We start from the raw sequence: 27,615 nt of genomic DNA on the forward strand, positions 1-27,615 counted from the left end.
GAGATAGGAGAGAGCAGAAAGGTCAAGACAGCAATAGGCGAGTACAAGAGTTTTGAATTGGATGCGAGCAGCGATAGGAAGCTTGTGCAGAGAGCAGAGCAGCGATGTAGCGTGGGAGAAATGAGGAAGGGAAAAGACAAGACGAGCAGCAGAGTTTTGGATGAGCTGGAATGGACGGATAACAGAGGTAGGGAAGCCGACCAGGAGGGAGTTGCAGTAGTCAAGGCGGAACAGTGCCAGGTCCTGAACTAGGAGCTGCGTGGAGTAGTTGGTGAGGAAGGGGTGAATTCTGCATATGTTGCTGAGGAAGAAGCGACAGGAGCATGCCAGAGCAGTGCTGGAGAGACCCAGGTCTGCGAGGGAGTACATGAGAATAGAGTGGTCGACTCAGATGCAGCAGAGAGGTAGTGAGCGATTTGGATTTTTTTTTACACGATAAAGAAAAATAAACGCTTGGTTCCCCCATAATGACAACAATGCAGCTTTGTGTTTCCACTGGCTGTTGTTTATAGCCCATAGAGTACAGTCGGTGCTTGTTTCCTGATTCAATCTGGTAGGTATGGGATGGTCAGCAGTTGTATTTTTGTATGTTGTTTTTATTATTTGTGAATCATTCTCAACTCTGTCTGTGCTTTAATTAAATCCTTGTTCCACTTCAGATGTTTACCCAAGCCTACAGTAAGCCAAGTACACAAATGCTTTCAGGCAGAGAAAACCTCTGAAGGTTTTCTCATCCGTTAATTAAACCATTTTCAAATTAAATGTAATTTATTGAAAGCTTGGCCAATTTACATGTAATTTTAACCCATCTTGCAGAACTGTTCGGGATGAAAACAAAGCTGTTTCTCAGAGATACAGCTCTGTTTACATTAGGATCCATCTGATATGGAAGGCTTTGTCAATTGCGGATTGTAGAGTAGTTTGTAAGCAAGACTATTTGTAACCTCGTCTATATGGGCTGAGGTGGAAATTCATTAAGAAGAGAACAACAGGATTGGCGGGAGCGGAGGTTCTTCGGGCAATGTGATAACAAGATTCTCACCTTCAAGTTTGCTTGTGATAAAAAAATAATTAATTTAATGACTGTTGGGAGGCTTTATGAAATTAATTCTGGTGCACGATGGCAGCGGTTAGAACCATTTGGCAGTCTGTTAAATAACTCAAGTCACATGAGTAATTTGTAAAATTAGTCACCTGTGCTTTATCCGGACATTATGGTCATCTAAAACACAACTTTACTATAAATATACAAAAATGTGTGATTTTAGCAACATACCTTGCAAAATAACCCCCATCTATTTGTAGAGAACACTTAAGTAGAGTGACATGATTTATGGGATGACAATCTTGCCAGCAGGTCAATGTATGCTGGGTCTGTTGAGTTACTACAAGGACATGTGACGCTGTCTGACATCATTCAATGAAATGCTCCTGGCTGGTGGTTGAGATCTTGCAGCCCTTGTTGGTGCATATTAGGGTTAGTGACCTTGGAGATGCTCTGGCTACTTTTAACCTATGAAACTGTCTTTTTTTTTTCTGAAAAAAATAAGGTATATAAATGATGGACGTTGACTAAATGTTTTTAGTTTTGTTTTAATCACTCGATCATTCATCCTTGACCATGACACGCTTGAGTGACCAAGACTGAAGCATATGCACTTAATTAGTGAGACAGTTGATTGGACACTGGATATGGAGTGATTTCAGCTGTTGAATTGCAAGCTTGAATGAAAGCAGTAAAGAAAATCACAGAAGAAAAAAACAATATGCCATGTCTGTCAAGACAGCAACGCAAATATAAGTGATACGTTTCTTTTGATGCTCAGTATATATTGGTTATTTTAGAGACAGACACAGAGATAGAATATTATTATTATTATTATTATTTATTTCTTAGTAGACGCCTTTATCCAGGGTGATTTACAGTCGTAAACAAAAATACATTTCAAGAATCACAGTACAAGTAATAATACTATTAAGAGCAAGATAAATACAATGACTTTGGTTCTAGCAAGTACAAGTATGACAAAATATGATTCAATATCGGAGCAGATAACAGTGTCAGTGATAGTTACATCAGAATATAATTAAATACAAAATACTACAGATTAAATAACACTTGACAGATTACAGTACTCTAAAGTACAGGATTAAATGCAGTAAAATAGGGACCAGATAAGAGCAAGTAAAGTGCATTTAAGGAAGAGTGATAGTGTCCAGAGGGAAAAACAGAGGAGTTCTACAGGTGCTGTCTGAAAAGGTGAGTCTTGAGGAGGCGCCGGAAGATGGTCAGGAACTGGATAGTCCTGACATCTGTAGGAAGGACATTCCACCACTGCGGGGCGAGGGTGAAGAAGGAGCGGGCTCTGGAGGCAGGGGAGCGTAGAGGAGGTAGAGCCAGTCTTCTAGTGCAGGAGGAGCGGAGAGGTCGAGTGGGAGTGTAGGGAGAAATGAGGGTCTGGAGGTAGCTGGGTGCAGTCTGGTCAAGGCATCTGTAGGCTAGTACAAGAGTCTTGAACTGGATGCGAGCGGTGATCGGGAGCCAGTGGAGTGAGCGGAGCAGTGGAATTGCGTGGGAGAAGCAAGGCAGAGAGAACACCAGGCGAGCAGCGGAGTTCTGGATGAGCTGGAGCGGATGGGTGGTGGACACAGGGAGGCCAGCCAGGAGGGAGTTGCAGTAGGCTAGGCAGGAGCGTACCAGGGCCTGGACCAGGAGCTGGGTGGCGTAGTTGGTAAGGAAGGGTCGGATTCTTCGTATGTTGCTCAGGAAGAATTGGCAAGTGCGTGCCAGAGTGGACATTGAATGTTTGTCAACGTTTTTCAGTTTAGGGTCAGAAAGAGAATGCTGCGGTGTGACAGAGTGGTTGCCGTGCGCAGGTGTGGTGATGTCACGGACCAGGAACACAAAATTGAAGCGCAACAAACACAAAACACTAAACAGAAGGGCACGTTGGCCAATTGCTAGCACGCTTAGCAATTGTTATATTCTCAGGTCTTTATCTCCTGTCTCTACTCTCATTCTCCAACTCTGAACACCCACCCCCTGAGCGCAGACAGCTGCAAGCTTTTATATTCTGGCCGTGGGGTTAACTAGCTATGAATGAATTATCTTGTTACCCATCTGCCATAGTCTGCACGAGTTTAATAAGGATGCGTGACTGTCAGCTAGTTAAATTAATCACTAGCTGATCAGTCACACATCCTCACAAGGTTTTAAAATAAAATAATGGCGGCGGCTTTCGTCCGTGCTGCAAACAATAATAATACAAATAATAACAATACAATGCCCATACATATAGGGACGAGACACTCCTCCACATGCACCACATCGGCGAGGACGGAAAAAAGGGGGAGTTGACTATCTTGTGTATATAGAAGATCTTTGCTGAGACTGAGACTGTCCATCTTTTGGGCAACGTTGTGCCATTTTCCCGCTTTGAAAATTCCTCCTACAAATTTCACCAACATGCAGACCCTCCTTCCCTTCTACAAGCAATGCAAGGTGCTGGACGCATGCGCTGTTAAATACTCATCGATTGTTCCCCCAATCAACAGCCTGTCCTGTGACCTCTGTGACATATTTTTGACAGTGATTTCACGCTCTATCCAACTTGTAATTTTGTGAGTTGTACTCGTAACTTTTTGAGTCGTAGTTGTAACTTTGATTTATACCCGTAGCTTTTCTTGAGTCGTACTCATAACTTTTTGATTTGTACTCTTATTTTAATTTGTACTTTTTTAATTTGAATTTGTACTAATTACAAGTACAAATTCTTTTTACGCGTACGAATATTTTTGACAGTGATCTCCCTCCATATTCCAGCACCTAAACAAACATTTGCATTATGTACTGTAGAAATGTGGATTTACTAAATAGTTTTGGGTGATTAGTGAAAGCAGCATTTTTTTGTCAAGGTTATAAAGCATGAATACATTAACTGGACAGGGTTTGCTGATGAGGAAACACATTTCTTTAATTCCTTTGCCATTATCAAGTATCCTCATCATAAAGTATTGAAATATCCATTACATGAATGGTACTCTGATAAAACAGCTCATTATTAAAATTGGCACGAGACCTTTATCTTTAATGATTGTGGCTGCGTACATCTTCTACCAGAGGTTTGTAACCATTGCAGAAAACAGTTTAATTGAAGTATACAGTATAGGACCAATTATTGACATCAGTCATTCTACAACTAGATATGGATTTTGGTTGCAATCCAGAGTCCTCCTGTCATCTTGCGTGCAATGCTCGGTTTTGTTTAATGACTGAAATATTGATTAAATTCCGCTTCCATTGTTTGTAAAATAAATTATTATTATTATTATTATTATTATTTATTTCTTAGCAGACGCCCTTATCCAGGGTGACTTACAATTGTTACAAGATATCACATTATTTTTACATACAATTACCCATTTATACAGTTGGGTTTTTACTGGAGCAATTTAGGTAAAGTACCTTGCTCAAGGGTACAGCAGCAGTGTCCCATACCAGGGATTGAACCCACAACCCTCCGGTCAAGAGTCCAGAGCCCTAACCACTACGCCACACTGCTGCCCTATAAATGCATTATAATTACAATTTCACTTGCTCAGGTTTCATGCAAATACATACTGAGCTTTGCCAATTTGTCTGTCTTTGGTTACCTTACTATACAAATTGAATTAATATTGCATGAATCATGAACAAGGTTATCGGTGTACCAACTAGTGAAACTCTTGACTGATACAGTAGTGTTTTAAGATTGATTCAGATTGGAGCGGATTCATGAGCAAAATGCAGCCGTGCTTTTCCATCCACATGTTGCCAGGCAGACTGCTTCCTGGAACAGGCTGCTATAGGCTTAGCATTCCCAGAACAAGACATCATGATATATGTGTGTTTCTGGGATTACTTGTGGGGGCAACGCACGTTTCAGTGCCCTATTACGAATGATTTGTTTGTTAAAGGATTATGTTTGTATGAATGAACCTGCAGCCTTTCAGCCCGTCTCCAACCTAGTTAGTTAGAATGCAGTTTCATTCAGCATAAGGCAACCCAGAAACTACAGTAAAACCATAAAGGATGTAACAAAGTAATACATATTGATCTAACATGAGAGATCTGCTAAAATATAATATAATTTAATAAGTAATGCATATTGCATTGCTGGTGTGTGCATAGCACATACAGTAGCAATCAATAAAAGCAATAAGCAATAGCAGAATAATCCGACTAGTCAGGACTCCGGAGGATGTAAAAAGGACTATAAAGTTGATTACAGTATAGTGTGTGTTTTTTTTTTAATTTAGTCATTGCCAATTTATTTTTATTTTTTTCCACGGTCGGCTGTGGAATAGCCTGAACTCAAACCGGTGATGGTCCAGCATATAGAGCGCATCCTGCACTCCACGCGGAGCGCCTTTACCGGATGCACCACTCGGGAGCCCCGTATAGTGTATGTTTTAGCAACTGAACAATAGGCCTCTATCACTGTGTAATAAGCTCAAAAGTAATCTGTCTAAGGAGGACCACAGTCAGGCTGATTTTAGTTATGTGGATTGAAAGTCCACACCAAAAAATTATACATGGTTACATTTGTGACCTTTACGTGTTTTTTGTCCTTTTGTAACCCTTTGTTTTTTCCACTGGGAGTTTAGAAGTCCTAGATTTAGCCTACTGTACACCAGCAACATATTCATGGCAGCACTTTTTCATCGTCAGCCTGTAGCCCTGATGTAAGGGTGATTCAATTCAGATGGCATTTCCAAGTGCTGTGGTCAATGCCATCTCTGTCTGCCATTCCCCAGCCACCAGGACCTTCCACACTTCAGATCAGACAGAAGGAACAGCTGCATCACGAGGCTTTACAGCAGGAATGTGAATGGGCTTGGCAGACCCGGGTGGTTTTGAAGAGATTTAAACTTTATATAGGTAACAATAGTCTTCCCAAAGGGCATTTAATATTCCACTATGAGTCTGCAGTACATATTTAATGTATGAATCAGTCAAGAAAATAAGTGAGGCAAGGTTGGATAGTAACCAGGACTTTATATATTTTGTTTAAATATAGCTCATGGAGCATAAATAACAGAAACAAATAACAGAAAATGTTTTTGAAGTTCATACTGCATAGTTATCAAAGTTTTGTTTGGCATACAGCTCTCCGTCTGGCTTGCTGACTGCTGCATAATCCAGGTCATCATAGTTGTTTACACTGTCGAGTTGAATTTCTTTTGTAGTATGTTTTTTAATTCATTTTCTGTTAAGTCATAGGATCGATATTCAGTAGTTTTTTCACATTCAGTCATTTTCTGTTGTTGTGAGGAGTGCAGTGGAGAAGGGTGTTCCTTTGAAAAGTCTAGAAAATGCTTGATTGTAAGTGAACATTATTAGAGAGTATAAAAGGGTTAGGCATGATTGCTGCCATTACCAATAGGTCAATATGGGGAAAAAGTAAAGAGCTATGTGAAGACCTTAGGCAGAAAATGAATTATTGTCATAAAGCTGGAGAAGGATACAAGAAGATTTCCAAGCATTTGAATATCCCAGTTTCAACTGTTGTTTCTATTATCAAGAAGTACAAGACTCATGGTACTGTCACGACGCTCCCTCAGTCTGGAAGAAAGAAGGTTCTTTCACCAAGAACAAGTAGAAGAATTTTGAGGAAGGTTAATAATAATCTGAGATACTCTGCCAAAGATATTTTAAGTGAATTGGCTACAAGTGGGACTGGGGTTTCCATTTCAGCCATAGGTCGAGTATTTCATGGTGAAGGTCTCAATGGTCGCAGGCCAAGGAAAAAGTCACTCTTGGGAAAACAAGAGGACAGTCGCTTAAAGTTTGCAAAACTGCATTTGAATGATGGATATCTGGTCAAAGGTTTTGTGGAAAGATAAAACAAAAATCGAGCTATTTGGTCATGTTGATAGTTGTTACGTTTGGAGAAAGTCTGGTGAGGTGTACAAAGAAAAACATGGAGGTGGTACTATCCTTCTATGGGGCTGTTTTTCCTCTAATGGCACAGGAAATTTAGTTCCAATACATGGTAAAATGAATTCCATAGCATACCAAAAGATACTGGCCAATCATCTGAAACTCTCCGCTACAAAACTTGGTTAAAAGTGCAACTGGATCCAAAGCACACATCAAAATCTACTTCAGAATGGTTAAAGAAGAATAAAATCAAGGTTCTGGAATGGCCTAGTCAAAGTCCCGATCTAAATCTTTGGTATGAGTTGAAGAAGGCTGTGCGCAAGAGAAGTCCTCGGAATTCTAATAAACTGGAACAATTTTGTGTTGAAGAATGGTCAAAAATCACTAAAGAATCATGCCAAAAGCTCATTGACTAATATCCTAATCATTTAAAAGCGGTTATTGCTAAAGGTGCTTCAACTAGCTATTAATTTAATTTTCCTTGTCAGGGTATGAATTTTTAGCAAAACATGGGAAAACTTGTTTTGCTACTGGCAATTAAACTTTTCACTGAAACCAGTAGCTTAAGGAAGTCACTGGTTTCAGTATGCATGTGCTGTAATGCATAAGGCATCAGTGATCTAAAAGAATCCTCCTTTTAAGATTGAGGAATCCCCTAATCGTTGCCAACTGTGGTCAACATGCTGTATTTAGGTTCCCTTTGTTACTGGTTTACTTACGTTATGATGTGCAATAATGTGTGAATGTATTGTTGCTGCTGCTCCTCTTGTGATTTCCCTATCCTTTTAAACTCAGTGGATGGTTTTCCCCCTCCCCATTTCAGTTTGATAATTAGGGCATGAGAAAGTCTGCAGCTATTTTCTGGTTCTGCCCCTTCTAGTTTCTGGCACCCCTGGCTCTGGCATTTGTTGAGGAATTGGGGAGTAGTAATACATGCCTTGCTTTTACTTATACCTATTTACTATTAACAGGTACTAATGGCATATGACAACAGTAACAAAACAGCCAATTGTGTTGATTGGATTGAAATTGCAAATCTTGTTCACGGCACCTCAACCTTTATTACTGTTATAACATCATATCAAGGGGCTTGCTCTGTACACGATCTAACCTTTTACTGCATAAGAGACATATCCACTCTGGCGTATCATGTGTGTGCGTCTGTTTTGATTTGTCACACTCTCGGACCGTTGTGCCACCGAATTTCCTGGTGAATGCTGCTTCACTTTTATGGTAAACCCTGGGAATCAGTTCTGCATTTTTTGTTATCACAGCTTTGAGTTTATCTAGAATGAATTCAGCACAGTACAGTGTGTCACTTACCTGGATGATTCATGTAGCATCTGCAGTCTGCTGTGTATGACCGTCACAGTTTCAAGGCCATGTTTCCAATATTAACTGTGTGTTGAATTGCAACCTGGCAGTAAAGGTCAGCTTTTTTAGTACCAACATGATGTACTTTACAGCGGAATTGTTAAAAAAAAAAAAAAGTCCAAAAACGATATTGTCTAGACTTCATTAGGTGAATCTTTTTATATATACACGTATCACAATAAATGACATCCTATAGTTTGCAAAGAAATAGGCCATAAATGGGTCAAATTAGGCCAGATGTTTTATACCATAAAATGACTCTTCTGTGCTTTTGGGCAGAATTCAATGAGCATGTTGCAATAATTGCTCTGTACTCCCTCTGCCAGCAGGTGAATTATCTGTACAGGGAGAGTGCACAGTTGAACGCAGGTAAAGACGTATGCTGGAAAAAAATATTAATAATAATAGTACAAGCTAAAACACAGAAACACACAATACAGTACTGTTTTTTATTGGTTATCCAGAAGAGTGCTCATTCATTGAACCATTTAAAACAAAACATGTCTTAACAGCCTTGACATCCTTATTGGTTTTCACTAGTAAATGCATTCCATCACCTAGTGCGTCACTGTAGACTGTTTTAAACATTGGTCATGATATCTAGTAACATGTTATCGTCCTCCTGCATTGTGTTCAGTAGTGAGAGTGCTGTCTAGGATACTGTTTTGGGTCTAACCGGCAGAGACAACCACTCCAATTGAAGCAGCTGTTCAGAGCAGGACCATCCATTAAACCTGTACTGTGTCTCAATAAGTACTGGGCGTGGAGAACTAAAGTAAATCTTGAGGAAATCTGAAACTAGTGTAAAGTGCTTTGTCATGTACTGGAGCAATGCCCTTTTTGTTTAATTTCATCTGAGGTGCAGGGTGACTACTGTACATTACACAGAGGTTGTTGAGTCAAGTCTTGTCTTGTTTAGCCAAGTGCAGTGTGAAAAGGTGGGTGTAAAATTACTCAGAAATGTTGTAATGTTTGTAGCTGAGCTTGTACTGTAGGTTCTGCTGCAAATGCAGGATTTTGCCTGCTTGACTCCCAGTGCCAATATTGGGTCCCTGTAGCTGAAACTAAATGGAAACTCTGGGAGTTCTTTCTGGTGATGAATTCTCCCAAAGACAAAGAAGAGGTACAGTAATTGGCAAAACAAGGAATTCTATTGTATAACTATACATGGTTGTGGGACATTGTTCAATGTTTTTCATTTGTTTTCTGTCCCCGAAGACTGACACTCTTGAATCACAAGATGTGCTCATCTCAAGCGGCTGTCATTGTTGCATTTCAATTTAAATAATAAATGACACAGTCACACATATGGGGATGGATCCACATCTGCCATGTTTCTGTGGGTACTTTTTCCTGTATGCATGATTCATTTTGCGAGTAACGGTACTAAAGAAAGCTTGCAGGAACACTACAAGTCCCAACAATAACTTTATCTTTATGTTGGGACAGATTCGATAAAAATGTATTCTGTTGAGGAATGTGTGGCGGTTTATAAAAGAAACCACAGTGGTACAGTTGGTTTGAGTATGCGTCTCAAGTCTGGAAGGTCACAGGTTTAAATTCTCCTTGCTGCCTACCACCTGTGTGTTGGTGAGGAGGATGGGGTGTGTAGCTAAGGATTCTGCCATTTATGTAAGATGTCTTCCTCCTCTAATAATTAACAATTACCCAAGCTTCCATGGTTTTAGTCCTTGTTGAAATTGAGCTACACTATTGAAAGGCAGCAAACGGACAATCACAGCATTACAGTGCAGCATATCATTTTCCCCTTGTGAGTTCACAGCTGGTGAGAATAGCATTTGTTTGTCTCGAAAGAAGAGATTCTTTATTTAAGAAGACTGCCCTGGAAGGTGGTTTATGGCTCTGCAATACAGTAGTGGCATATTCTACCTAAATTAAATCAATGAATTATTTATTTTTTATATAGCGCCTTTCATGATAAATTGCCCAATGTACTTTACATAGACAAAAACAGACAAATACTGTATTAGAAGAAGTAACAATAAGCAATAAAAGCCAACAATAAAATAAAAACAATACTTTGCTTTATCCCAAATTGATTATGGTACGTAATTAAAAACTGTTTGGGATGTTGAAAATAATTAAATGAGCCATGTACTGTGTCAGAAAACCTGTATGTTCCCAACTGTATAAAAAATTTTGTTTTCTGTGAGAAAAAGTGAGTTGATTTAAGTTTTCATCGTTGTTGCTGACTAGTTGAAAAACGGCTGGATTGTACAAGGTTGATAATCCTGAAGGAAATTACCATGACATTCTTTCTGGTTACAAGTCGGGAATGTTTACAGCGAATGTTACAATTATTACATGTACTGTACTATACCGTACCATAATTTATTTGATATTTCAAGAGTGGTGTGTTTTGGTTGGCATTGGAGAACCCTTCCTGTTCAATGTTTATTTCAGTTTGTTCACTTTACTTGTTTACTGATGGGATGTGGTGATGCTCTGAGCTAATCCTTGGTGTAATAACAAAGAATCCTTATTTGATGAAAAGCAAGCAGAAAAAATAGGAAATTCCACAAAAAAACAAGCTAAAAACATCTTGCAATATCAAAGTCCTAAAACTACAATGTAGTATTATAGCCAGGTTAATCTGCATTGTTTTACTGTGTTTGGAACTGGTTTTTAATGTAACATTTGATACTTTTTTTGAAACTACGAAGTCAGGAAGTCTGTGTGTTCTGGATTCACACAGGGTTAAGCAGTTCACCCCTTGATATTTAGGCACATCTACAATGTAGGTTTGGTCTATAAAATTACTGTATTTAATGGAGATGCTGGGGAATAATTTGTAAGTCTGTAGGCAAGACAACTACATAACACAGGAAAACAGGTTTTGGTTTTTAGAAAATAGAAGATTGGACTCTGGTGCCTCATGAGACATTCCAACATCTTGTAGATTCTCTTTCACCTGCACAGAATTTTTTTTTTTTTTTTTTTACTGACAATTTACAGTGACCTCTGACCATTACTTAGAACAGGAGGTATAGTTATCTACTTTGATAGCATTTCAGTGCTGGCTTTTTCTTACTGTTTTATCCCCCCCCCCCCTCCCCCCCCGTCTCTAGGCATGGAAGAAGCGGTGGTTTGTTCTTCGCAGTGGGCGACTCACGGGGGATCCGGATGTCCTGGAGTACTACAAAAATGACCACACTAAGAAACCCATACGTGTCATTGACCTGAACCTGTGTGAGCAAGTGGACGCTGGACTGACCTTCAACAAGAAGGACCTCGAGCACAGCTTCATATTTGACATCAAGACCATTGACCGGGTCTTCTACTTGGTGGCGGACACGGAAGAGGAGATGAACAAGTGGGTTAGGTGCATATGTGACATCTGCGGGTTTAACCCAACTGATGAAGGTAAGCACTTTTTTCAGCTCTTCCTAATGGATTTTTTTAAATTTAATGCTAGTTTTATTGTTTATCTTTCTATTTCCACCCCAAAAAAGGTACTCTTATACCAGGGTATTTAAATGCACTGTTGCAAAACTGGTATGGTTTAATCTTTTCATGAATACCATTTTATAAATCTTCTGTCCATCCGCATGTTTTTTAATTCTGTTTATCTAGAGAAGAACGTATTCAATTTTAATGAAACTTGGTTTAAGCATTGCTAGTGGCATGCTCCTCCTGTGTTTGATGAATCCAGGAATCGGGTGACAAGCATCCCTTCTCATCAGCCTTATTTGACATCAGTTCTCCATGGCAGATGCTAATGACTATGCTTAGAGCAGTGAGCAGATTAAATTGATACAATTACTACAGTATGCAATAGGAGTCTTGTTTCCATCCCAGGTGTTGGTGTGCTGGTGCTGGCTTTTGGAGCACCCAGATTCAGATTCTGCCATGTGCCAAACCACTCAATTTCACATCTAAGTGTAGTAGGATATCACTATTGCGCCTGATTGGGTGGTTTGATTTGAACTTTAACCCAGAATTTGTTAATCAAGAGATATATAGCTTATCACACTATCTTTAGTCAGAGATGCTAAAGCAGCATTGTCAACAGCATATCCATATAATGTTTAAAAAAATAAAAAAACTCTTGTTCATTGGGTTTTGATATCTTTATTGTTGATATCACTACATATCTGTATTATAGAAGGCAATAAAGTCACTCAGTGGGTTTAGCAATGGCTTGGCTGTGATTAATATGCAGCCTGCGAATCTCTTGAGGTCTGTGTATTGTCAGCAGAGCTATCGGGTGACAGGTCAGCAGGCTTTTCAAAGAAGCCGGAGGCTCTACATATTGCAACTCTGTATCCTAGGAGAATGAGTTGTAAGATAAAACTGTATTGCTTTAATATTGCTTTTTTCAGATTCATTTTCTTTGATCTGACAAGGGCATCTTTTTTGAGGCGGTAGTTGCAGCTTCAAAGGGATGGAAATAAGACTCCTATTGCATAGCCGTTTCGCCCATTCCAGGTTTTAATACAAGCTTGAATAGCCATAGTGTACAGGGAACACACTCGGGTACGTCTTACTAAATTCATTGTAAAACGGATCAAACTGCAATGCAACATCAGATAAATAATTTTTTAAAAAGACAGAGAGGTGATTTGGGGGTGACTTAACCTGGCAGTATTTGTCATCATGACTGTCTGCACAGTAAAGCTACAAGGATTTTTAACAAGGTATAGATTTTTCCAAAAACAACTTAAATGTATAACAAAGTGTGATCAATGGAGGAACCGTTGTGTCTAACTGTTTTCTTTTTCTCATTAAATTGTTGTTGTTAACCTATGCTGCTCAATTATATGATAAAAATCAATACATTTTTCTCAGCTAGTTTAATATAACTATTTACCAAGTCAATGTGTTATAACCTGAGAGCTGAGCTTCTCTATAGCACGCCTATGTCTGCTTCCTTACAGTAATTGAGTATGTCCCTGAGAGGACAGATGGTGATCTGAGTGGAGGGGGTAATAAACCAATGGCACAGTAAATAAGGCACCTCTGCTGCTTTTGCATAGGGAACTGGCTTTATGAACAGCTTTCCAGTCAGATCTATGTCCCCACCATCTGCATAACACCTAGCCTAGAATGAATCTCCCTTCCTTTCAATTTGAAAATATGTGAGCCCATTGGATATGTAATCTGTCATAAAAAGAAAAGGCATTAGATGTTGTTTGCAAAACAGTAGATAGTTGGGAGTACCCTCTGAAGAGATATACAATAGTAAGTCTCAACATACAGTTGTAATATACAAAGTTTCAGTGATTGACTTTTAGGTAGGAAAAGAGCTTATGTTTCTCCTTCAGTTGTTAATAAGAGAACAATCAGGATATTATTCTGAACTATTTGGTGCATCTGTTAAATTTGCAGATGACACACAAATAGGAGGAGTGGCAAACACTGTTGCAGCAGCAAAGATCATTCAAAATGATCTAGACAGCATTCAGAACTGGGCAGACACATGGCAAATTACATTTAATAGAGAAGTGTAAAGTACTGCATGCAGGCAATACAAATGTGCTTTATAAATATTGTATGGAAGATACTGAAATTGAAGAAGGAATCTATGAAAAAGACCTAGGAGTTTATGTTGACTCAGAAATGTCTTCATCTAGACAATGTGGGGAAGCTATAAAAAAGGCCAACAAGATGCTCGGGTATATTGTGAGAAGTGTTGAATTTAAATCAAGGGAAGTAATGTTAAAACTTTACAATGCATTAATAAGACCTCACCTAAAACATTGTGTTCAGTTCTGGTCACATCATTACAAAAAGGATATTGCTGCTCTAGAAAGAGTGCAAAGAAGAGCAACCAGAATTATCTTGGGTTTAAAAGGCATGTCATATGCAGACAGGCAAAAAGAATTGAATCTATTCAGTCTTGAACAAAGAAGATTACGCGGTGATCTGATTCAAGCATTCAAAATCCTAAAAAGGTGTAGACAATATTGACCCAGGGGACTTTTTTGACCTGAAAAAAGAAACAAGGACCAGGGGTCACAAATGGAGATTAGATAAAGGGGCATTCAGAACAGAAAATAGGAGGCACTTTTTTACACAGAGAATTGTGAGGGTCTGGAACCAACTTCCCAGTAATGTTGTTGAAGCTGACACCCTGGGATCCTTCAAGAAGCTGCTTGATGAGATTCTGGGATCAATAAGTTACTAACAACCAAACAAGCAAGATGGGCTGAATGGCCTCCTCTCGTTTGTAAACTTTCTTATGTTCTTATCTCTTCTGTTTTTCAGGTGGGATTGGTGGTGGTTGTTTTTGCACTTTTCTCAAAAAGTAAAAAAATATATAAAAATAAGTACAAATATATAGTGTATTACAGTGTAAGTAATTTGAAGGAATAGACAATGGAAGGAAAATAGATATTACACCTTGTGTAAATTCTATTAGTCATAGGGAAGACTCTAAGGTGCCCTTGAGGCATTCCAAAACAACAAGCCCTCATTCTAAAAGCATTTGAAAGGTTAGGGTAAAATTAGAAGCGACAACCCCACAACTCCCTGGCCCCTCCCACACACATGCGTGTTCTTCTAAATGTCAAGCCAGTGTAATCTGTGACACGATGAAAATTGAATTCAGCAAGAAATTATTATTTTGGAAGCTGCTGCCTTTGCCGAGAGTGGTGATTAAGAGAATGGATTATCCCACTGCTGGAGTGAATCAGCGTTCAGACAAGACAAGCAAACAGAGAAGACAAGCCTTGAGATTGCATTGCTGAGGGAATGAGTCAGAGTCATTCTGCTGAAGAGCAATGAATGTGCTCTGGGGATAGGGGATGAATAGGGAGCTGCAAACAGACCTCTAGCTTGAGTCCTTGAGGAAATTGCGTGGGATTATTAATTTTTTAAAGCAAGGTGTTTACTGCTTTAGTTGTTACAGAAGTCATATTAGCTGCTGACAGAGAACACTTATTCATCGCTGGAAAAAAAGGGCTGACATACCTCTCATCTAATTTGCACAGTAAATATTTTGAAATTGGAGTAACATATATAATGAATTTCCCTATGCCTGGGGGTGCAATCCTGGGCCACCAGGGCTCCAGAGTAAACTTACTGCTGTTCTAAAAGAGCAATTCTCCAATAAAGGGATAAGCTTTTATACCACGACGGCCCCAGCACATACAGTAAATGCACCGAGAACAATTACAAACTTAGGTTAGTCCGATCTTCTTGTGAGGTCCATAACTAACAAGATAAGGTTGTAGTCATATAATCCTAATGGGTTTTTAATACATTTTTTTATACTTTCTGGTCAGCTAGTCATTGAGCCATGTTGTTGTTGTTTTTGTTTTTTTTTAAATTTAGTCATCACCAAGGGTTTTTAACCTGGTTTTCTCCCCAATTTGGAATGCCCAATTATTATTTTTATCCCAGTTCACTGCTGCAACCCCCAGTGCAACCCCACCAAAGGCATCGGAGTGCTCCATTATCTGGACGACTGGCTCATTTATGCCCAGTCTCCAGCATAGGCAGCCCACACGGAACATGTCACCGGCCACCTTCAACGGTTGGGCTTGACAGTGAATCATGCGAAGAGCAAGCTCACACATTCGCAGACAGCCTATCTAGGAGTGTGCTTGGACTCCAGGTCCATGCTGTCCACCCTGTCGGACGGCAGAGAGTAGAGAATATCCAACTGTTTAGAGCTCTTATAGCTCAACAGAGCGCTCACGGTAGCTTCCCAGACCCTTCCACTGAGTCTCCTGTGCATGTGCCCTCTGCAGGCCTGGTTCAACAACAGGGTTTTTCAGCCCGCGTTGAACCGCGGCTGCCTATTGACAGTGTCTAAAGGCACTCTCTTTGTGGAAACAGCCTGCCCATCTATGCCTCAGCATAGGCCTCGGCAGTGTAACCAGAAGGGAGGTTGTCATCACAGACGTGTCCAGCCTGGGCTGGGGCACTGTGTGGAATGGCAGGGGTGCGCAAGGTGTGTGGAAACCCCCTTGGCAGGGTCTCCACATCAATGTTTTAGTGCTGCAGGCAGTTCACCTTTTTGCAGGAGGTTTGAGGGAGACATGTGCTTGTCCGTACAGACAACACAGCAGTGGTGGTTTACATCAACCACCAGGGCAGCCTCAGGTCTCCCAGTCTCCATCATGTGGCCTGCAAGCTTTTGCTCTGGGCACACAAGAACTTTCTCTCACTACGGACAATACATCTGTCCGGGATTGACAAACTGGGCGGCAGACCTCCTCTCAAGGAGAGTCCCCAACACTTCAGTGGAGGCTTCTCCCCGAGGTGGTGAGCCTCATTTGGGAGAGGTTCGAGAGGCCAGAGATGGATCTCTTTGCCTCCCAGTAATCAACCCACTGTCCCCTCTGATTTTCCATAATAGGAGACAGGGACCCACTGGCCAAGGCAACTGTTATATGCCTTCCCACCGCTCGTCTTGCTCCTGCTGTCTGGAGAAAATTAGGCAGGACCGGCCCAAGGTGCTCCTAGTAGCCCCTTATTGGCCCAGGAGAGACTGGTTTTCAACCCTGATGCAGCTCCCGAGCAGCCAGCCGTAGAGACTGCCCAAGCGTCGCGACCTACTCAGTCAGGCACGGGACCATATGACATTCCGACCCATCGAGCCTGTAGTTCTGGGTTTGGCCCTTAAACGGCTACATTTGAGCCGTCTGGGGCTTTCCAACAGGGTCATTGATACCCTGCAGAATGCCAGAGCACCGTCCACCCGTTCCCAGTACAGATACAAGTGGGGTGTTTTTCAGACGTGGTGTCTGCCTCGTGGGTTCAATGCCACAACCTGTCCCATCCCGCTGCTCAAATGGTCGCTTAGCAACACATCTCCTGCTGTGCATCGCAGCTGTTTTCCCAAAGGTGCACACACATACACACTCCATGAACCAGCGACACGGCTCCCTGTCACAATGCCTCCCTCAAATACCGCAATTAGAAATTATGCCTTTCGAAAACCGTAGTAATTCTAATTACCGCCGCCCTTGAATAAGCACCGCAGATGTTATTAGCAATTTGAAATAAACGCTGCAGCGTTAATTCAAAGTAATACGGTATGTAAAAAATCCAGGGAAGTGAACACATTTCTTTATTTTCCAGTTACTGGCTAAAATACAAATACTCTTTTAGCTCCTCCTTCTCATCTTCAGTTACATTCTCGTTTTCATAGAGTTGGCCAGATGTAGATTTTCCAAATCTAAATGCAAATAGATATGACTGTTGCTTCAGTTTCTTTGACATTTTATTTAGGGTAAGTAAGAGATGTTTTGAGAGAGTGATTTTTTAAAAATAAATTTTACTTCCCATGTCGTCTAAGCTGATCAACCAAGCAAGTCGGGGAAACTCAATGGCCTGTAGCGCTGCAGCACTCCTGCAACACAGAGAATGTTTTAAAAGCTGTGCAGTTATTTTAACCCCCCCTGTCTATGCCATAAGGCAGCACAGACACCTCAACATTGCTTTCATCCCTTATTGTTCTTGGGCTGAGGGGAATCTATTTGCTTTTAAAGTTTTTTAGTTTCTTAATTTTCTTTAAGTTGGCAATAGCCATCTCTTCCGAACTGCAGACAATGCAGAATGAATTCAACATAGGTTACGCTGTAAAGTAAAAAAAAAATGCTGTAAAGTAAGAATGCTTTCAAAAATAGACATGTTATAGATTATTTTTATCAATTAACTAAATGCAAAGTGAGTGAACAGAAGAAAAATCTAAATCAAATCCATATTTGGTGTGACCACCCTTTGCCTTCAAATCAGGGATTTTGTAGGCATATAGTCAGGTGTATGATTAAACAATTATACCAGACAGGTGCTAATGATCATCAATTCAATATGTAGGTTGAAACACAATCATTAACTGAAACAGAAACAGCTGTGTAGGAGGAATAAAACTGGGTGAGGAACAGCCAAACTCAGCTAACAAGGTGAGGTTGCTGAAGACAGTTTACTGTCAAAAGTCATACACCATGGCAAGACTGAGCACAGCAACAAGACCCAAGGTAGTTATACTGCATCAGCAAGGTCTCTCCCAGGCAGAAATTTCAAGGCAGACAGGGGTTTCCAGATGTGCTGTCCAAGCTCTTTTGAAGAAGCACAAAGAAACGGGCAACGTTGAGGACCGTAGATGCAGTGGTCGGCCAAGGAAACTTACTGCAGCAGATGAAAGACACATCATGCTTACGTCCCTTCGCAATCGGAAGATGTCCAGCAGTGCCATCAGCTCAGAATTGGCAGAAAACAGTGGGACCCTGGTACACCCATCTACTGTCCGGAGAAGTCTGGTCAGAAGTGGCCTTCATGGAAGACTTGCGGCCAAAAAGCCATACCTCCGACATGGAAACAAGGCCAAGCGACTCAACTATGCACGAAAACACAGGAACTGGGGTGCAGAAAAATGGCAGCAGGTGCTCTGGACTGATGACTCAAAATTTGAAATATTTGGCTGTAGCAGAAGGCAGTTTGTTCGCCGAAGGGCTGGAGAGCGGTACACGAATGAGTGTCTGCAGGCAACAGTGAAGCATGGTGGAGGTTCCTTGCAAGTTTGGGGCTGCATTTCTGCAAATGGAGTTGGGGATTTGGTCAGAATTAATGGTCTCCTCAATGCTGAGAAGTACAGGCAGATACTTATCCATCATGCAATACCATCAGGGAGGCATCTGATTGGCCCCAAATTTATTCTGCAGCATGACAACGACCCCAAACATACAGCGAAAGTCATTAAGAACTATCTTCAGCGTAAAGAAGAACAAGGAGTCCTGGAAGTGATGGTATGGTCCCCACAGAGCCCTGATCTCAACATCATCGAGTCTGTCTGGGATTACATGAAGAGAGAGAAGCAACTGAGGCTGCCTAAATCCACTGAAGAACTGTGGTTAGTTCTCCAAGATGTTTGGGCCAACCTACCTGCCGAGTTCCTTCAAAAACTGTGTGCAAGTGTACCTAGAAGAATTGATGCCGTTTTGAAGGCAAAGGGTGGTCACACCAAATATGGATTTGAAGTAGATTTTTCTTCTGTTCACTCACTTTGCATTTTGTTCATTGATAAATATAAACTATTAACATGTCTGTTTTTGAAAGCATTCTTACTTTACAGCATTTTTTCACACCTGCCTAAAACTTTTGCACAGTACTGTACATATAACATATTTAAAAATATATATTTTTTTGTTCCTTCTAGAATCAGGGAAACATTCAAACCAATCTGGCAACACGGTTGTGGAGGTGCCACTTTTTTCAAACCCCCCGATGATGGGCACCTCTTCCATCAGCTCCCTGCCGCCCCCCTATCAGCCCGTCAACATCCGACACCCGGAGTCTTCGTCCAGCCAGGAGGAACCCCAGGACTACCTGTGGCTGTCCAACTGTGAAAGCAAGAAGATTGAGCCAGCCAGGTGAGAGGGAGCCCAGGGTGGGGGCAACACATCGGAACAAAAACAGCAACATGGGAAAAGCTTCAGTTAGGAGTTTATTTATCATAATGTATTTCCACAGGTTAAAGCAGGCCTAGCCAAGATTTTAATTCCATTTTCTTAGCAATGTTCGCATCTTCTGTTGAAGATCTTTTAGTCTTGATTTTTATTCTTCAATTTGGAATATGCAGACAGAGAAGTCTCTCACTAATCTGAACCCTGGTAGTCTGAATTTACCTACTATCCAAACCTATCAAAACCTATCAAAATGCATGCTGATAGCAGCTGTGGAACATAATACTGTGATGAGTGTTAGAAACATTTTTGGAGGTCTCCGTATTCTTAATTCAAAATAAGAACTATGTTAAAGTGCTTTTAAAAAATATATATATACTTAAATCACTGATGCTCTTGTTTGTTCACAAACTAGTCAAGCATCATCTTTTGCCACAGAGGAGGGTGAAGAAGAATATCTGCTGCTGGAAGACTTTGAGAGCAAAAAAGTCCCTTTGCCAAGCCCGTGAGTTTCCAGTGGTTGGGCTGGAAATGTGTTTTGGTGTGCAGTGATTTTAACACAAGCACACAGATCTGACTCGGTGTGTTGTAGACCAAAAGACACACACACACTAACTTTACTCATCCATCTTGTTTTAGAAACTTTAGCTTAAGTTTGTAGCTTATGCTTGGTTTTGGTTGCAGGATACTGTGAATTGTTTTTGACACAGAAAACTGAAGATCGAGTAAATTGCAGATGGTGCTGCACATTGAAAAGGCAAAGATCAGACAGGATGAAAAAAATCACAATTGCTGTAGATGTGGAACTGAACAATTTTTTGTTTTCAAATTGTATGCTGTGTGAATCTGTAGGGAATGGGGATGGGGACGGGACGACGACTTCTTGATTATGTTGGTTGGTGTACCTGATAATTGTAGCTGACAAAACTGTGATGAAACAGGTCATCACTAGAAAATAAAGAAGCTACGTGGTCAGGCTATCTTGGGGGTATACAACTGTCTCTTTTACTAAACACTGAATGCTTTTTTTTTGTTTTTTTTTTGTTTTTTTTGCATGATCCTGCCAATACAGTAAATGGTAAACATATATTTAAAATTGACTTTCTGCGGTTTACCACAGGACAGTCTACAAATCAATGTGTTTGCCCTTGTGTTATACATATTTCTATATGCATGATAATGTCTTCTTTATGTACCCCCCCCCCCCCCCCCCTCCACACACACACACAATTGCGGCCTAGTTTTATTCCTTATTCTGGAACAGTTTGTTATGGTTTGTCATCCTTTCTTTCATTATTTATGCTCATATTAGGACTCCATTGCTTGGTTTTTTTGTTTTGTTTTGCAACCTACTTATTAATTTTGTTCTGCTACATAATATTTGGTGCTGTTGTTATTAGGGACGTGCATGATACGTATTACCAAATTCATCTAATTCCCTGATTCTTTCATGAAGTGGAAGCTGCTCTTCAGAGAGTAACTGCATAGCTCTGGGAATGCAGCAGTTGTATATATTCAGGGCTTCACTGATTACATGCCCTTTTTTCTTCGTTATTTTTGCATTCAATGTGAAGCATAAGCAAAACAACGATGGAGTCTAGGTCCGGGTTAAAGGAACTAAAGGAAGTTCAACGGGTTATAAAAATGTTTCAATCGTCAGGACTATATATTTGTCTGGTACAGTGTATTTCTTTGACTGATTTTAATTAATCTTCTAAACATTTTGTTTTTTTCAGGCCCCACGCTGATTCTTCCAAGTCCACGTCTTCAGAGACAGACTGCAACGACAATGTCCCGTCACACAAGCCCCCAGCAGCCTCCGCCATCCCCACCTCCTCCAAACCCGCTTCTGTGAATGGGTTTTTCCCGCAGCCCATTCTCTATGACTCCCCTCCCTCCAGGGCTGCGTCTATCTCCGCTGAGTCCAGCCTTTACAACCTGCCCCACAGCTACTCCCAGGACCCTGTCCTCCTGCCCACCAAGGCCACCTCCTCCCCACCTGTGACTGACAACGAGGACATCTATGTGTTTAACACTCCCTCCCGCAAGTCTTCAGTGGAGACACAGCTGCGGCAATTCTCCATCAGCTACGACATTCCCCCAACGCCAGGTGGAGGCTCTACTTACCAGATTCCTAGGACTGTTTGCCCCGAGGTGGTAGTGGGACAGTCTGCCTCCCTCCCAGACGTCCCCCCGCCCCGGCCCCCTAAACCCTCTGTGACAGTCCCTGAGCGATCCCCCACCGAGACTTATTCTGTCCCTCGCTCCTTCTCTGAAACTGACAACAACCACTGCGTCCCCACTGGACCTGTGAAGTCACTACGCAGCAACACAATCGCCACAGTGGATTCCTCACGTCTGTGGAAAGGTCGGTGTGTTTTGCTGTGGCATAGATGTTGTATTGATGTTTTCTATTAAGTAGTCGAAGGTTTGCATTTGTACTAATGTTTATTAATATATGCATTGTGCGCCTGAAAGCACCAAGCAACTAATTTTACTCATATTTTGATAGTTTTTATATTTACCTCTAATTGTGACACGATTCTATGTAACTTGCTTCACAGTGACATCTGGTGCTGAAATGCTGATGGTTTCTTGAATGATGCTTTCCTTGATCAAATTGTATACAGTTTCAAAACACAAAATCAGTTTACTGTGTTGTAGTGAACATTATCTAACATTTTTTTGGTTTCTGTTTTGTTTATATGTAATTGAATATGGATATGTGTATGATTTCTCTACTATTTTTTCTACTATTTTATAACTACCTTTTATTTGCATAAAGAAGGAAAAACATTGAGTGAAATAGCTCGCATCACTCTATTTTCAAGTACAGTGAAACACCATCTGTAATTGACAAACCCAAGACTGGAAGACCCAAAAAGCTGTCTAACAAGGATGAGCAATACTTGAAGATAATACCCTTAAGGAATAGAAAGAAGACAAGCTTTGAATTGACAACAGAACTGGTAGAAGACAGACAGGTGTCGTTGTCCATCCATCAACAGTCCAAAACACCTTTGACCATTGTTCCATAGTCCAATTTCTGCGTTCTTGTGCATATTTTAGCCTTTTAGTATTGTTCCCCTTTCTTAACAGAGGTATTCTTACTGCAACTTATCCTTCAAGTCCTGATTTTAAGAGTGACCTTCGTACTGTTGATTTGATGGACAACGACACCTGTGCCTTCTGCCAGTTCTGTTGTCAATTCAACGCTTGTCTTCTTTCTATTCCTTAAGGATATTATCTTCAAGTATTGTTCATCCTTGTTAGACAGCTTGTTGGGCCTATCAGCCCTGGGTTTGTCAATTACAGATGTTTCTCTCTACTTGTTGATTATGCTTCGGATATCACACCTTGAATATCGAGTGATGCAAGCTATTTCATTCAGTGTTTTTCCTTGTTTATGCAAGTCAAGGTTGTTATAATGCTTCAGAGTAGAAAAATGCAACATGTCTAAGACTTTTGCACAGCAGTGTGTGTATGTGTGTGTGTGTGTGTGTGTGTGTGTATATATATATATATATATATAATATATATATATATATATATATATATATATATATATATATATATATATATTTGAAATTGTATGTGTCTCTTTTTCCTTTAGTGCTTCTAGCATAGTAATATTATTGTTGGCATAATAGCCAGTTTCATTACCAGTAGCAAAGTACAATGTGATGTTTAGGGCGATTTTTATAATCATTGACAACCACAAGACAAATAAGGTGTCAGTCTAATTGCAGAATTGTGTAAAGCAACATTTACTAACAAACATGTTGCTTATTCCAGATCATGGTCCTCAGGATTGCTATGATATCCCAAGAACATTTCCAACTGACAGAAGTAGTTCTCTTGACCTTAACGAAAGCTTCAATAACTACCTAGTAAGTGCCTGGTAAATATTAGTTTTAATAGCAAGAAGTAATATTCATATCCAAACAGACTTCATACACAATGTTTCAACATAATAATAAAGTTGCTTCATTTTGTAAAATAACAAAATATGGACAAAGTCCGAAATCTAATCAGAATTGTTTGGTGAAATTGTAATTACAATGCAATTTTGTTCAGTTAGTTACAATTATGCTGCAGTAATTACAGTTACCGATATAATCACAATTGCACTAAAAAGTAACATCATTTAGATATTTTATTTAACATCATGTAATCAAAGAAACTACAAAAGGATATTGCAAAGGTCTGCCGGAAGCCATAATAGTAGTATAGTATTTCATGTTAGATTTCGAAATGTCACATTTTTCCATTTTTGACAGTATATGGGAAAACTACGAAGCGGTATGTAATTTATTTATTTATTTATTTACTTATTTTATTTATTAGCAGACATCCTTATAATTTAATATGTTAATGTAACATTACTCAGCAGGTTTCATTCGACTTTGTCGCAACATTTGTTGCTTTGAAGCGTTGAATTGACAACAGAACTGGCAGAAGGCACAGGTGTCGTGGTCCATCTATCAACAGTCCAAAGCTCCTTTGACCATTGTTCCATAGTATTTTTTCTGTGTTCTTGTGAATATTTTAGCCTTTTAGTCTAGTTCCCCTTTCTTAGCAGAGGTATTCTTACTGCAACACATCCTTTAAGTCCTGATTTTAAGAGTGACCTTTGTACTATTGATGGATGGACAACGACACCTGTGCCTTCTGCCAGTTTTGTTGTCAATTTAACGCTTGTTTTCTTTCTATTCCTTAAGGATATTATCTTCAAGTATTGCTCATCCTTGTCAGACAGCTTTTTGGGTCTTCCAGTCCTAGATGATATTGATGATGATATATCTCTGTACTTGTTGATTTTATATATATATATATATATATATATATATATATATATATATATATATATATATATATATATAATCATCTCTCCTAAAGTATACCTCTCCTAAAGTCCAACTTCCACTGCCTCAAAGTGGCAGGAGGGTCACAACGGGTTCTCAAGACGAAGTACAGCGGGCTCCCCTGACTCTGGTAGGTTCAACCATGCTGTGAAAGCTTGAGTAACATATTCGGCCAAAGTGGAAGGGGCACTCACCAACCTGCCTGACCAGCGTGGTGAGTTATGGTCAACCCCCTCCATGATGAAAGCACAGACAAAAACATGGCCCTCATTCCCTGGAGGCTGGATTGCCTTCTATTGAGGCACTACAGATGGACGAACAGGAGACGCTGGATTCATTGTCCACAAGAGAATCAAGAATAACATAGTAGATGCAAGACCTCGACCTTTAATGCAAAAAATTACAAACAACTCAACGGAAAGATGCATGCTGGAAATAACAAGGAGACAGGAAAAGGAAGGAATAGATAAGAGCGCAAACAAAAGTATGCAATGTTATTATAAGAGCGAAAAAACTGAAATGGCAGTGGGCCGGACATGCAGCAAGAAGAACAGATCATCGCTGGACCAAGGAGATACTAGACTGGATCCCAAGAGATATAGAGTGACCAAGAAGACCTCCGGGAAGATGGCAAGATGAAATTAGGAAACACGCTGGAGCAACGTCAGGGGTGCACCGATAATCGGTAGCCTATCGGCATGGCACCGTAATAAGGGAAAAAAACACAAACGGTTATCTGTAGTTTTTGTTATTTTAGCCAATAATGTACACCGATATTCATGCTTAAATTTCTTCCAGCACAGAAATTAATGTTTGGTCAGGTGCGCTTACTAAAAATGACACAAGAACACTGAGACACTCATTTTCCCAGTGCTGTGTAACGTGTGACCAAAATGCAGTAAATACGTCTCAAAATAATTGTGTTTTATTTATTTTTTTTTAATCTGAAGACAACAATAGGATAGTGAGTTGTGTGCAGAACAGACTTGCTGCTACATTAAATCCAACAATGAACTGCGAGTAGAATATTATTCTGATGCTTAAAAAAATAAATAAATAAATAGGTTGAATCCTAAATAACATTGATAGTTTAAGTTGTTGTTGTTTTTCATAGTTTAGAGTATATGTATGGTTATTATTATTATTATTATTATTATTATTATTATTATTATTATTATTATTATTATTATTTATAGTTTAGAGTAAATGTAGCCTATACAGTTACCAGACTAACATTCACCCTAAGTAATGCTTTGTAGTTGGTTTCAGGCTGACAAAACTGTAATAAATATTAGGGTATTTATTATTCGTAAGAATATAGTATTAAACAGGCAAATTATTGTTCAAATGCAGTATCGATGCGCGGTTAGTTACAAAACTGCCTCTGCGATGTCTCTGCTCCGTCTCTCTCTCTTTGGCAACTTGGCATCACCTCAGGTCCTCCTCTGTAGCTCACTTGATCAAATCCTTGAACGTAAACAGTTTCACTGAGAAGCACTTTTTTTAAAACCATGACTACAGCAGCAGCACAACAATCGCCCTAATATCCAAGGAGTTGTGGGCTCTCTAAACATTAAGTGGGAATTACATTTTGTAATTTTTGTTTATCTTGCTCTGTTTATGTTAATCTGCATTGGTTGCGGGTGTATTAGGCGGCATGTTCAAGCTGGACTTGATTACTGTGCCATCTTGTTTAGTAACAAATTCAAGTTTGACTGAATTTTGTAACCGGATATTTTCATTACATCTTTTTGTTTTTGATTAAGTGAACAGTTTTAGCTGTGCTGCATTTTTTAAGCAGTGTATGCTTAAAATAAGAATTTAACGAACGGTGTTGTAGTTGACATTGCATAGCCTATAGGTCGAAGTTATAATACGCAATGTTTGACAGCAAGTGGCTATAAAAGTTAATGTCACATTATATATTTTTTCTACAGAAGTGTTTTTACTTGTACAAATGCAAAGTGTTATTTTTGTGTGACTGTTGTGTATAACTGTGACTGTTAAATGTATAAATTGCTGACTAGAACACAATATAATACTACGTTATTCTTTGTATTCATTTTCTGAAATGCAACAAGTAAATTATATCTGTTAACTGTTTAACATTTATAATTATAAAGCAGTTTATAGGCCCTATGTCTTGTTCTAGTAGTTTACCTGTACTGTCTATTTATTATCTGTATCGGCCGATATGGGTAGATAACCATCATATATATATATATATATATATATATATATATATATATATAGATAATCTATATATATATCATGTGGGTAGTAGAATTACAATTATACAGGTGTGCCAAGGTTCAACTACAGTTACAATTACATGGTAATTGGAATTCATAACGAATTGCACAATTACAATTGTAAGTGACCCCAGGTCTGAATCTTTATTTTGAATTTTGTCTGGGCGTTGTCATCGCCTAGTTGATCCTGGTCTCTCAGGTTTGTTTTTTATTTTTATTTGTTGATTTTCGTGCTTGATTCTTTATTTTTTTTATTGTGTATCAACAGCAGTAACAGCGTACATCTCCAGCTATGGCCAAAGGTTTTGCATCACCCTGTACAATGATCTCATTTTGCTTCATAAAGTTGAATGAAACCTGCAGAATAATGTTACGTTAACATATTGAATTACATACCGCTTTGTAGTTTTCCCATATATTGCACGAAAAACTGACAAAAATGGAAAAATCTAACATGAAATACTGTACTACTATTATGGCTTCCGGTAGAATTTTGTGATATCATTTTGTAGTTTCTTTGATTGAATGGTGTTAAATAAAACATCTGAATTATGTTCATAGTGTTTTTTTTTTGTTTGTTTTTTTTGTTTTTTGTTTTTTTTAAATTGTCTGAGTCCTATAATTCTAGGTGATGCACAACATTTGGCCATAGCTCTACAAACCTCCCAAATCCTGGTTAGTTTTGGCTTTCCTTACATTTGCAGAGTGCGGAGGACCAGTTGCCACAGTACTCGTCTCCCAGCCATATTCACACACCTTTCAAAGCTGACACTGCTGCTGGTGCTAAAAAGATGATACTCCGAAGTTACTGCACTGCTTTAATCCAA

General features: G+C 39.6%; 1 protein-coding gene across 8 annotated transcripts in view; it reads left to right on the top strand.

Moving 5' to 3' along the window:
- LOC117408987 (GRB2-associated-binding protein 1-like) overlaps nucleotides 1–27,615 on the top strand; it is an 87,129-nt gene that overhangs the window by 45,858 nt on the left and 13,656 nt on the right. For all 8 annotated transcript variants that reach the window (XM_034014477.3, XM_034014478.3, XM_034014479.3 and 5 more), the window contains exons 2-5: nucleotides 11,386–11,680; nucleotides 19,425–19,638; nucleotides 21,408–22,039; nucleotides 23,467–23,561. In XM_034014477.3, coding sequence (XP_033870368.1) covers nucleotides 11,386–11,680; nucleotides 19,425–19,638; nucleotides 21,408–22,039; nucleotides 23,467–23,561 — 1,236 coding nt within the window. The remainder of the gene's footprint in view (nucleotides 1–11,385; nucleotides 11,681–19,424; nucleotides 19,639–21,407; nucleotides 22,040–23,466; nucleotides 23,562–27,615) is intronic.

This window comes from Acipenser ruthenus, chromosome 2 (genome assembly GCF_902713425.1).
Source record: "Acipenser ruthenus chromosome 2, fAciRut3.2 maternal haplotype, whole genome shotgun sequence".
In the NCBI taxonomy this organism is placed as follows: Eukaryota; Metazoa; Chordata; class Actinopteri; order Acipenseriformes; family Acipenseridae; genus Acipenser; species Acipenser ruthenus.